General features: G+C 31.4%; 1 protein-coding gene and 1 long non-coding RNA gene across 3 annotated transcripts; both read right to left on the bottom strand.

The window, feature by feature from the left end:
* Nucleotides 1–793: 793 nt before the first annotated feature.
* On the bottom strand, nucleotides 794–2474 carry LOC145065495 (calcium uniporter protein 2, mitochondrial-like). The gene is made up of 2 exons (XM_079012491.1): nucleotides 1811–2474; nucleotides 794–1517 (listed from the first exon to the last, which is right to left on the bottom strand). The coding sequence occupies exons 1-2, from the start codon at nucleotides 2237–2239 to the stop codon at nucleotides 1047–1049; spliced, it is 900 nt and encodes a 299-aa protein (XP_078868617.1). The 5' UTR covers nucleotides 2240–2474; the 3' UTR covers nucleotides 794–1046.
* Nucleotides 2475–8668: 6194 nt separating this feature from the next.
* On the bottom strand, nucleotides 8669–12921 carry LOC145065496 (uncharacterized). 2 transcript variants are annotated; one of them, XR_013688440.1, is made up of 8 exons: nucleotides 12099–12919; nucleotides 11961–12027; nucleotides 11832–11876; nucleotides 11670–11734; nucleotides 11467–11544; nucleotides 11168–11377; nucleotides 9136–10408; nucleotides 8669–8904 (listed from the first exon to the last, which is right to left on the bottom strand). It is a non-coding gene; the product is annotated as an uncharacterized LOC145065496 (long non-coding RNA). The 2 variants fall into 2 exon arrangements; XR_013688439.1 differs by having other exon boundaries at nucleotides 9136–11377; nucleotides 12099–12921.
* Nucleotides 12922–13174: the final 253 nt, after the last annotated feature.

Genomic DNA, 13174 nt, shown 5'->3' with positions numbered 1-13174 from the left:
TAGAAGCCTTTGGTTATCATTTTCATACATAGTAATTTATTTTACACCTTAGTTATATTTAAATATTCTTTTATTCATTACTTAATCTATTTAATTACATATTCAAGATATATTGAAATTTATTTTATAGAGATCTATACTATTAAAAAAAAAGTAATTATTAAAATTTTCAAAATGATATATATACCAATGATTAAAAAAAACATTGTTGTAAGATACTTTCTAATAAACTAATCATTTTTTATTTATTAAAATATAAATATCGACTAATATTATTTTTAGAAAAATATGTCAAATTTTAAAAAAAAATGAAATATAACGTGACGGTGGTTTTTATAACATACAAGAAATATAAATTAATTAATTAAAAAAAATAGTTTTTTAAAAGATTAACCATTGAAATGATTTTATACCAAAAGTTTTTTGATCAATAAAAGTTATTGAAATGATGACAAAATATTAAAAAGATTTGAAAGGATAAACATTAAAGAGGTACCATTCACGCTTCTATATGTAGAATTATTATGTTTTCTTTTATAATGTATTTATCTTATCACATTCGTTTATATATAGTTTTTTCTCTAGTATCTCTAAGGCTTTTAGCTTAAACCTTTTGATGTAAACAAAAATTTCTTAATCCAAAATCTACTTCAATTAGTTTAAGTTTTTAGCTTTTAGATTTGATATCATTTTACATTTTTTAAAATCTTACAACTATTTTTTTTCCAACACTTTTACACAAATAAGACTACATGTTCAAGCTTCAGCATATTCATACTGTTCTCCACACTAATTTTGCCAAAGATACTCTACTTTTATAAATATATTTATCTCCAACTTGTGAAAGTTGTAACCAAAAGCATGTAAAACAAAAGCAATTTCCACAAAATATGACCGAGAAAATGAGAACAAAAAAATTGAAAGGAAAATGGTGCCAATTTACTTATAAATGGAATTCAATCCATTACTATCCTACATCCTACCCTTACCAAAAAAAAAAAGTAATCGGTATTATGAAACATACCATTTATGTCAAATGTCAATGCCTATGCAAGAGAACCCGATTTTCCAGCACCACCACTGCAACCCGAAGCTGAGCTAAAAGATGTCGATTTGCATTTATTCTGAAGCTCCATGAATCTTTGAACATCAAAATTATGCTTCTTGATAAGCTTTCTTTGACGTGACAAAAAAAGCCTCTTCATGAAATCTTGATATGTGGGGTCTCTTGAAGTGACAAGAAAGTAAGCGTAACCTATAATTAAACCAGAAGATCCACAGAAGAATGTTATTGGTTCCATAACATCCCATGAAAATTCCCAAAAAGTTAGACGGAAAAACAGCGAAATATGTGCAAGTGAGACCCCTAGCCCAGCCCAAAGGATTCGTCGGACTTGCTTGTGTGCTAACACATCGATTTCTTCTTGTTTTGCTTGTAGCGTTTTTAGTTCTTCCTTACTCGGATCGTTTTCAGGCAACAGGGCTAGAGGAACTGCCTTTCGAACCATATCCATCACCTGATTATCGACTTTATATGATTAGTTTGATAGATCATTAGATCTACAGGATTAATTTGATTTCCGGAACAATTCAAATCAATGGAGAAAGTTTTATGAGTGTGTTCTTATCCAAACACTATTCAGAGCAATCGAGATGAATGAATGTGTTCATAACAGACAAGGCAAATCGAATACTTGAGAAATAAGACGATTAATCAACAAATGTGATCTGATGATCAAATTCACTGAATAATCAGACGATTCAATCAAAAATTTGGGGAAATCGGGTAAAAATATTGTCAGATGCATACCTTATGAGGATGAAGATATGCTTTATCTCTGAAGATGAAAATAACACCAGCGTCATCATAAACTTTCGCGAGCATCTTCGCTTCCTCGGCAGATTTCGCTAGGCCTAAACTCTCGCACGCCTGTAAAAGCTCCGAATAACGAACCACCTCATTACCTCCTGCCCCTAACTTCGATTTCAAAGCCTCCACGTCCACCAATTTCATCAGCTTATTCGCCTCCTCAATTGATGCACGATTACCACCATTACCTCCACTCCCCACTCCGTCGCCTCCGCCGACCGAACTCGAGAACAAACAGCCACACATTTTTCCATTATTCGATTCAACGAAAGCGGTTATTGTTGGTCCAAACGATGCCGGATTACACCTACCACTCGCCGTCGCCGACGCTACGCCCTGTTTCAGCAACGGAAACGATGATCGCCACATGTTCTCTTGTTTTTTTCCCGATGTATACGTATAGATCAGTGTGAGTACATGTCCATGAATTTCGATTGTGTAAGGAGATTTGGCATCGCTGATCTAATAAGTGAAGAATGAAGAGCGTTCATGGAAGGTGGCGCCAACTTTAGTGAGAGAGAAGGTGGAGGAGAGTTGAGGAAGAGAGTGAAAAACGGGGGAGGAGAGAGGAGATCGGTTAAATGGAGTGATACGATTTTTCGCTTTTAATGACAGAATAAATATTACATTAATTCAGTTTTATCCCATTTAAATTGCATGTAGTATGTAACAGTAAAAGCATTTTAATGGAATAACCACCAAAGATGACCAAAATAAGCGAGTACTTTTTGACGTAGAATATAACATAAATAGCTTTTTTCAAATAAAATATATAAATCTTTGAAAGACACGTTCGAGGCATTATGTTTTTCTAGAAATTGTCAATGGAAAATAAAGGTTATCATATCTTAAAGTATTGGTCTTTTTACAAGTTTAAACATTTGAGGACTAACACACTTGTTTGAAAAACCTAAATCCATCTCAAGCTTGGATTACTCAAATGAATCAATGAAGACGAAGAGAGGTATGTGTACAATAGTTCATTTACTTGAATTTTAGGCTAACCGATTTAAATGAGATTGTTTAAAAAGACATCACATTTTACCATACAAACACACTAATTAAATTTTGAAATATTTTTATTGGTTGAAATTGCATTGTTTTCCGAAAAAACTGATTATAAATAGTTAATTATAGGTTGACTTTTTATAAAATGGTAAATAAGATGTTTAAAGGGTGTTTTATTAGGCTCACCCATTTAAATATAGACATGTGCACAAAATATTAACTTAGGTAATCCAGGTAGATATAGCCATGGTTGAGACCACCTCTAATTTACCTTACCCCCACCTATATGAAATCAATATAAAGCTTCTTGAATCACATTGATTTTATTTTTGTTTAATGAAAGATTTTTAAAAAATTTGAGAGTCTAACGGCTCAATTAGTTTGGGGTTCTCAACAAATCAAAATTTCGAGACTTTTTGGTATTTACTGTAAAAATATAATAAGACAGAACAAAATGTTAAAATGATCATATTATTCTTTTGCAAAAAAATATTAACAATTATTTTATCTACCAAACATATAACTTGCTTAGAGATACCCATTGACGTATAAACCCAACATAAAAATGTCAATGTGAGCTCAACTCTTTATGCCCAAAAAAAAAATTGATCGGTGAAAATATTGAATTAAATAATTACTGTCAACAAGATTGCCATGCGTCATTTTTTGTTTTGGTTGGTTTTCTTGCCAATTTTGACTTCAAAACTTAACAAGCCATTGAAATATGTCAGGACCATTGTTACAGTAAATTAGTTTTAAGATGGGCTTAATAAGATGATCATTTTTCTACTGGTGAGTAATCTTCACATAAATAAAGTTAAAACATGTCTCATTTTCACAAAAATGAATGAAATTCAATATTTCAATTCCTTTATATTTCGTTATATCTAGCAAACCAAATATATACCTTGCTTAGAGATGTCCTCTAAAGTACAAATCCAACATAAAAATATCAATGTGAGGGCCAAGGTTACAGTAAAATAGTTTTAAGATGGGTTTAATAAGATAGAAATGTTGATGATAACTTTTTTACTTTTTTACTTGTGACTAATGTTCACAATAATATAGGCAAGAATATCTTTAACAACCAAGTCTCATATAGAGGTGGGTTCAATTGAGAAAATAAAAAAGGTTGAGAATGGGGAATCATTCTCAGCCACTCATTTTATTCAAGCATAAAAAGACACGGTGACAAACTTGTAAATATGAGAACAGCCTTCAATCTCAAATACGTATCTGTAGTTCAAACTCATTCATCGTTCATCATCCAAATTTCTTCTCCAACTTTCAACAATCATCCAAATTTCTTCAATTAAACCATCATCAACATCATCCAGTGCTAATCAATCATCGATCTTCGTCAATAATCAACACGATTCAACAGTTAACAACAAAAATTCGTTTTTGGTTCTTTCAATTCAACCTTCAATTGTGCTTGAATACGATCAGATTTTCAACAACTATGATTAATTATACTCCCAGCGTTATTAGATCAACATCATCGATAATCAACAAAAATCCACTTCATATCATTCATTCAACATCGATTATCAAATAAAACTTGAAAATTGAGGTTAGAAAAATATCAAATTGTTTTTTTTGAAAAATTTCATATAATTCTCTATCAATCTACTCTTTTGTAAGATTTAAATAGTCAAAATATCATGTTTTTAACATTTTTAAAAAAAGTTAAATTGTATGCACTCCAACTGTTTGATGAAATGCATGAACTAAATTACCACGTTATATTCATATATGAATATGTTTTCTCAGTATATGATTATTAAAACAAAAAAACAAATATGCAAGTCTGTATGTTATTCATATGTGAATAACATATAAAAATTATATATATTTGTGAAAATACATTGTAATATTCATATGTGAATATATTATGTAATATTCATATATGAATATACTATGTAATATTCATAAATGAATATATCATCTAATATTCACAAATGAATATACTATGTAATATTCACATGTGATATACCATGTAATACTATGTAATATTCAGATATGAAAATATTATCTAACATTCATAAGTGAATATACCATCTAATATTCACAAGTGAATATACTATGTAATATTCATAAGTGAATGCATCGTCTAATACTTAAATATGAATATATTATGTTTATTATATGCTATATTCATATATGAATGATACTTCAATTGTAAAAAAAAATAATAATAATAATAATAATAATAATAATCATAGTTTTTATTAATAGCTGAATAACGAATGTACTGTAGTAAAAACCTGATTCATTTTTATTCACTTATGAATAACGATAGCTGAAAATATAAAAAAAAAAATATATATATATATATATATATATATATATATATATATATATATATATATATATATATATATATATTTTATCTTAAAACTATATCAATATGGATATCTATTTGTAGAGAATAAAAAATCATGAATTTTGGTATATTTAAAATCATTTTTCGATAAAAATAACTTCTTAAAAATTATAAAAAAAAAAAAAAAAAAAACGAAAATACTATGTTTTTGTATATATTAAGGTAATGATTAGCATAGTTTAAGGAAACATGTTTTGTTGGAAAACACATGTCTATTCCTTTCCCATTTCTGCTGGTACGACGGAGGCTTTTGCGGCAAAAATAAATGAGTGGCTGAGAATGATTCCCCCATTCTTAACTTTTTTTTTCTCAATTGAACTCTCCTCTCTCATATATATATATATATATATATATATATATATATATATATATATATATATATATATATATATATATATATATATATATATATATATATATATATATATATAGGGTAAATTACACCATTCGTCCCTCGTGCATGTGCCAAAAAGCACGTTTAGTCCCTATTTTCAAAAATTAACTCGGACCGTCCCTTATACCGTAGAAAGGTGCATGCTTCATCCCTCGTTAGTTTAAATCTGCATGTTTCATCCCCTGTGAGACTTGAAATGACCAAAATGCCCTTAGTAATTTCTTTTTCATTTGTTTTTAATATTTTTGATTATTTTTAATTATTAAAAAATATTTTAATTAAAGTTGTGGGTCCACCTAACAATTTTACATGCTCTTTCTCTTTTTTTGAAGAACACTAAACCACTACGCTCATCAGACATCTACAACACCATCGAAAACCTGCACACCACCACCGGAAACATAGACAACCACCACCATAAATCTGCTCTCAGCTCACCCCACCCCCTTCAAACACCACCTGTCATCGCTCAATCATCACTACCAGAAAACACAAAAAATATTAACAAACCAATTATCATGCAAACAAGCCAAAATTAGGGCAAAATCAAAATGGGGAAGACAACGTTCTTCTTCGACCAGACGTCGTCGCCCCCCTCCACATTCGACCAGACTTCATTAACCCCTTCTATCTCCTTCATCTCTAAATCAAACGTCTCCTGCGCCAACACCTAAAAGAGTTCGAAGAGACGATCTCTGGAGTGCATATCGATGGAGTGCAGATCCACGAAGTGCAAATCCATTACTTACAACGTCAATGGCTTGCGGGGGAGGACAGTGGTGGATTGGAGGCGACACATGGAGGATTTTATTTCAGTTCCAGAAAACCTATCTCCTTGATCTCTTATTCCTCTTCCTCTTATCGATTTTGTTTCCCTCAACTTATTTCTCTCTCTGATCAGTGGGTTTAGAGGCGAAAGAGGGAGGATTTTTTTTACCAAAAACCACCTTAAACACCACCAACTCCGTCGGATATGAAACTCCCATCTGAAACACAGATTTGAACTGCCACTAGCTTCTTTCTCTCTGTTGTTGCTTTTTTTCTACACCGTGCATTGAGGGTGTATGGTTTCATGATCTCGTCAGAATAGTTTCAGGGGTGTCGATCATTAGAGCGGAAGATGAGTTCGAAAGGAAGATGAATGGGTGAAAAAGAGGGATAGAATCTGGGAAAGGGAAAGGAGGGGTGGGTGGATTTGGACATAATATTTTTTATTTTTCTTTTTTGTTACAAATATAAAATGATAAATAAATTCAATTAAATTAAAAAAAACAAATTATTAAGGGCAAAATAGTCATTTTATGTCAATAGGGACTAAGCGTGCAAGAAAAAACAAATCTAGGGACGGTTCGAGTTAATTTTTGAAAATAGGGACTAAACGTGCTTTTTGGCATATGTACGAGGGACGAATGGTGTAATTTACCCATATATATATATATATATATATATATATATATATATATATATATATATATATATATATATATATATATATATATATATATATATATATATATAAAATAAGAATGTGAAAAATTTTAAGAACAAGTCTTAAAAACAAGGAGGTTAAATTTAAACCATTGATTAAATTTAGATGGTTGTGATTAAATGATAGTGGTGATCCACATGAACCAATTTTGACCAATAGAGACATTATACTTCATAGAAATCTCACTATAAATCACATGAAAATCCTTCTAAGCCAAAATTCGAATTAAGATATGAATTTGTGCTTCCATTATACTTCAGAAACATTTTTTTATTCTTCCCTTTCTTTTTTTGGTTTTCCATCATTTTTTCTCTCCTCATCTAGAACTTACAGAAGAGACAAAAAAACAGTACTTTTTTTGAGATTTTTTGTTCGTTATATAGATTTAAGAACAGATATGGAAATATCATCATCTTCACTTTCTCATATGTTAAAGATTTGTTGGTTTTTGTTTATTTGTAGTGTTTTGGTTTGTTTATTTTTGTTGCAGAGATCGTTAACATAGGCATTTTTGCAAAAGATGTATCACAACCGTTCTTATATTTTTATATGAAAATATTTATTTAGATGAAGATAGTCGGTTATAGATTCAAAAGTCTTTACATATTTCTGACATATGTAGTATTTTTATAGATCTTTAACAAAATTTAATGTATTTATGTTGTATTTGAGGAAATTATTTCAGAAATATTTTGTACGTGTGTATATCAGAGCTAATGAGAAAAAAAAAATCATATGCTCACTGTAAATACCGTTCTAACAATGATTATGGTTGTTTGTTGATTTAATGGTTAGGTTATTGTTTTACTTGTTTAATCGTGTTGTGTATGGTTGCTTTGATAAATTTTTTATGTTTTAAACAATTATTTTATGTTTTTTGCTTTTTGAATAGGGTTAATGTCATAAAAACCCTTAGGTTCTTAGAGTTTTGTCGGTTTTGCCCAAAGTTGAAATTTATGTCCGTTTTTACCCAAACATTTTCGAAAAAATGTTCGGTTTTATCCTTTTACCGGTAATAACAGATTTTTCAGGTTACCATTATATATTAAATTCGCAAAAAAAAAAACCCTTAAGTTTATCATTTTTTTGCGTTTTTACCCTTTAGTTTATAATTTTTTTTACACTTTTACCCTAAGTATATTTTTTTCATAATATACATATTCATGCAGAAAAATCGTATTTATATACAAAAAAATATTTAATTAAATATTTTCTTTAATGTTATATATATATATATATATATATATATATATATATATATATATATATTTGTTTGTGTATATTTGTGTTTTTGCATGGTTATATCATTTAGAAAGGTAAATAATATTTTTATAACTAGAAAAGTGTCCCTCGCTTTGCGAGGGTCGGAAGCCTTCAATATCCTTTTTCCAGAATCCTTCATTGTTGGTTTTTTTGTTATAGTTAAATGCTACTGCGTTTAATATTCATTATTCATTAGCTTGATTATTACGTTTCTATCAACCGCAGAGTAAGAACTCAATTTCTTTTCAAACGAAACCGGAAACCAAATTGAAAGCCTGCCATACCATATCAAATATATAGCATACACAAATAGTAATGAAAAACATAAAAAAGAAAACTATACTCCCTTAACGGTTCATGAATGAGCAAATAAAACCGTTGATTCAATAATGTGTATGTAACCTCACAACCTCTTTGTTCTCCAATCGATCCAACATCCATTTACCCTTGTGAGAAAATTGACGATCACCCTCTTTTGCAACCTCTCCTTAGCCCTGCACAAAAAATATGCCATTGACCGAAAGAAAGTAAGTATAATTACCGCATTAAACATCGTTTTGAAGTGTTCTTTATATATATGGTGCAAATTTGCCAATCAATTATCTTTATTACTTTTATTTTAACAAAATTGTCATAAAATATTACACGGTAAAAAATGTAATGTTTTGCAATTTTATATTCTATTCTGTGAAAAAAAAAACTGAACTGCTAACAAAGAAAGCTACCTTTCGGGGACATGTTAACCAGTGGAAACGACCCATAAAATTAGCAAGCTGAACATAACAAAAGGGGAGAGAAAATGTTGTCATATTACATAATTTGAAATTAAATAATAACAATAAATGTATTCCACAATTTAAAGGAGAATTTTTTTGTCACCACAAAGGGAAAAGGACATGTTTTGCCAATTAGAACATGGCTAGTAATTGATCTAACATTCTCAACAACCTTTACATACCATTTAAAAACGTTAACTGAGACAGAAAAAAAAAAGGAAAGACAAATACGTATATGGTTTGCATCTGAATGCATTCATTCGGGCTTTAAAAAACATTAACTTCAAACCAATTGCTAGCTAGCCAAAAGTGAAAAACAACAGTAAGCAGAAAAATAGCACTTTAGTGAAAATGCCCCTGATCCATTAAATGATAATTAAGAGAAATGAACAGCCCAATGATAAACTCAGAAAAGACTTGAGGAGTCAAGAAAGAAAAATGCCCTTGGAGCATCAGAATTATGGTGCTTGCTGGGCCCTGATGGTGGAACTGGCATTTTTGGGGGGAAGAAAGCGGCCCCCTTTTGCGGCAGAGCAGAGTAGGCAGCATCGCTTTCCCTCGTGTAGCTATGATGCCATTCAGAAACAACACAAGAATAAGAAAAAGAAAAAACAGTCTTTCTCGGATTCTTGCCATCACTGTCAAATCAATTTTTCTGTAGGCATCAAGGTAAGGGTTCTTCGGGTCGATCACAGATTTTCGGCCCCGTCGTTTCGTTTGGCTTCCACTCCAGTTGACCTCTCTTGTTTCCATCCCCGTGAGAAGGTAGAGAGCAAAACCAACCCAGCAAACCACTATTACTATGCATTAGTAAAGCATGTACTTCTTGCAAGGCTTGCTGAGCTTCTTCATGTGACAGACATCGCAAAAGTAGTCCGTCGAACTATCGCCGATAGAGGGCATCGAAAAAGTATACGATTTTTGAACCCTTCTATCTAAGCAATTATAAGAGCGCAGAATTTGACCCCCCTCAAATGGATGGATCTGGGATTGATTGCGGAACCGAGCAGAGATAACCCCGGACGGGCAGGAACCAAACCTGTCTAAAAGTGTTTAAAAACCTTTTACTTCTTTTGTTGTTTCCCTTTTTCATTTGTTATTCTAATTTTGCCCTTTCATGGTCACAAAACTATGTAATAACTTTCAATCTTTAAGGTTGAACAAAGATTGACCAAATTGCCCTTTAATAGCATAATACAGGTTCCTGATTTTGAAGAAAAACCTGCACCAATTCCAAATATGGAATGATGTCAAGTTAGTTGTAGGCCTAAAAACGGAAAAAAAAACTGGGCATCCGTTAAAATCAAGAATGAAAACACTTGCTTCAAACTGCACATTATGTTTAAAAACCAATTAAAATGTGGAGAGTAAAACATATAATTGTCTTAAATGGCTCAACATGGTCAAATTGAAAGAAATGCTTCTCGTTAAGTTCCTTCCAGCCCGTTTTTTACCATTAAAAAAAAAAAGCATACACACACGCACACACAAATTGATAAGCAGATCAATGTTGTCAAAACGATTTTTTTTAAGTTGAAAACTACTCACTTATACTGTTATTCATGAAAAGGGTTTCAATACCTGACCATAATCACAATTGATAATCTTCGTCAAATTTGAAGATATGATGCTTAAAATTTATGTAGAGATAAAAAAGTTAAAAGAACATACACTGAGATAAAGGGATTTGAATTACAAACCAACATTAATCAGAAAGTACATTGCTCTTTTTTCACTTGAAAATGTCAATCTTAACCTCATGATTTCGACTTATAAAAAAAGTTATCTTAAATCAAACAACCTCGAAATTTCGCCTTACAACTCTCAATAAATTAAAAGAGAAGTCAAAAAATCTTATGCACAAATTTTTTCCTTAGCAATTGCATGAAAAAGACACTTTCACATACACAATGAATTAACGCAAACTTGGTACAAAAAGAGCATACTGACATATATACAGAGAAATAAACGAAAAACTAACCTTTGAGGAAGAGCAGATGAGCAGGAAGATGATGAATGCTTGTCAATTCTTTTATGTATGTACAATTATTTCAACAATTTATAATTTAAAAATGGAAGTTGTGTATTAAATAACTACCTACAATCCATCAATAGCACCAAACAATTTGTGTATATGATCAGTAACTTTAAAACAACTTGTTTTTTTGTTGATACATACCAGTGGAGAAACCTGCAAAAAAAATATCAAAGACATAGACAATAAGCAAAAGATCAAACACCTGGTGTGCATCATTTCGTTGTGTGATTGAAATGCTTAACTGGACTAATGAGATCATAAAGAACAAAATGAATAAGCTTCATATCATAATCTTCACTTTTTGACATGAGAAGGAAGTTCTGCACACAACCCACACAATTTTAAAACAGGATGGATAATGTTATATTGTATATAGATTCATCTGATTGTATTCAAATTGAATGCACAAAAGACTGTAAAGTATCCAATTGACTGTAACCTTTACCTAACTTTGTTTTGGATAGTAATGTCCTTCACCTTTATATTTGAACTTTGATGAATTGTTAATGTCTGCATCAAAATCCTTCCTCTTTTAAACATCATTCATAAATTTGAAAAAAAAAGGAACTGTTACCGTGTTGCTGGAAGGATAGAGTGATAGGTCTACCTGCTGATGAAATCACTGATAACATATCAACCTGTACACTATAACCTACACCAGCCAACAAACATACATTTTTGTTAAGGTCGTTTTAGTTAAAAAAAAAAAAACAATAAATGAAGTAAGGAAACTAACATCTTTGGTTTGACCCAACCGATGAGCCCTGTCCATAGCTTGTAAATCAAGAGTTAGGTTCCAATTGCTTTCATAAAAAATGACTGTCAGCAAAAGAAAAGAATAATAATAGTAATAATTTAGTTGATGATGCTATACCTCGATAATATTCAACATCTAATGGAAAATTGCGAAAAATAACTTCTTTATTCACAACATCAATGTCGAGACTACCGACGCATCAAAAGGATCAGTTATCAAAGAAATCCCAGAATTCGGTGCCAACCAACACACACCTTTTCGAAGAACCCTTGCGGATGCAGGAGATGGTCACCCGAGCGCAGTACACAAAAATTAGATGGAAGACCAGATGAAATCGAAGGTACAGTTTCACATACCGTATAAAATCAGTTTCATGGAGATCAAATTGGTATAAATGTCACTCTAAACATTCGATTGGATGACACTGGAGGTAGGGGAGACGGTAAGGAGGAAACCGACTCAAGACATCGGAAGCTATGATGTCTTCAAATAAGCAATCAAGACGAAAATAGTCGGAGTCGGTGGTCATAATCAGTAACCGGCGGTCGCCATCTCTGTTAGTTGTGGTTCTTCGATGGAAGAGGTATTGATTAAGCAGATGGGAGAACCGACATAAACATTTATGGGTCGATTAGGAAAAACACATATCAAAAGCACTGTTGCATATTTAGGAGAGAAAATGGAAGCGACGAAAGGAAACGGAATAAAGGAGTAGTAGGCAGTGGAGGGGGAGGCATCTAGAAGTTGGAAGAAGTAAGATAAGAGAAACAGTGGGAATCGGTGTGTTAGGTGGAACGTCAAAACCATTGAAATTAGCGGTGCTAAAGCAGAAGACGCCCCGTGTATAGAATGAACAATATCTTTGACTGTTGGAGAAAATATATATAAAATTGTTCCAAAATAATAATATATACAATGAACAGAAAGTTCGTCAATCCAATGAAAGTACAGCCAAAATGAAAATACAGGGACGAAAATTGAGGGACACTAATTGGAATCTCATTGGATCGCAAAGCGGTGAAGAAATACAGAAAAACACGTGCCCACCAATGTTATAGAAAATGACATAAAATACCCATCTGTAAAGATCAGCCACAAAAGGACCATTTATGCCAATACCTTAGCTATTTTACTCTGGCTAAGGTTGGAGAACTTTAATATATTGTATAATTATGAATATGTGTTTTATAGAT

The sequence above is a fragment of the Lactuca serriola genome, chromosome 8 (genome assembly GCF_051521515.1).
Source record: "Lactuca serriola cultivar US96UC23 chromosome 8, Lser_US96UC23_V15, whole genome shotgun sequence".
Lineage (NCBI taxonomy): Eukaryota > Viridiplantae > Streptophyta > Magnoliopsida > Asterales > Asteraceae > Lactuca > Lactuca serriola.
This window is presented reverse-complemented; position numbering and strand designations above follow the sequence as displayed.

Bases quoted from the DNA above. Each gene is read 5' to 3' on its own strand.
- LOC145065495 (XM_079012491.1), bottom strand. From the start codon at position 2,239: ATGTGGCGATCATCGTTTCCGTTGCTGAAACAGGGCGTAGCGTCGGCG. The intron at 1,518-1,810 runs GTATGCATCTGA...GTCGATAATCAG, and splicing joins CATATCTTCATCCTCATAAG to GTGATGGATATGGTTCGAAA.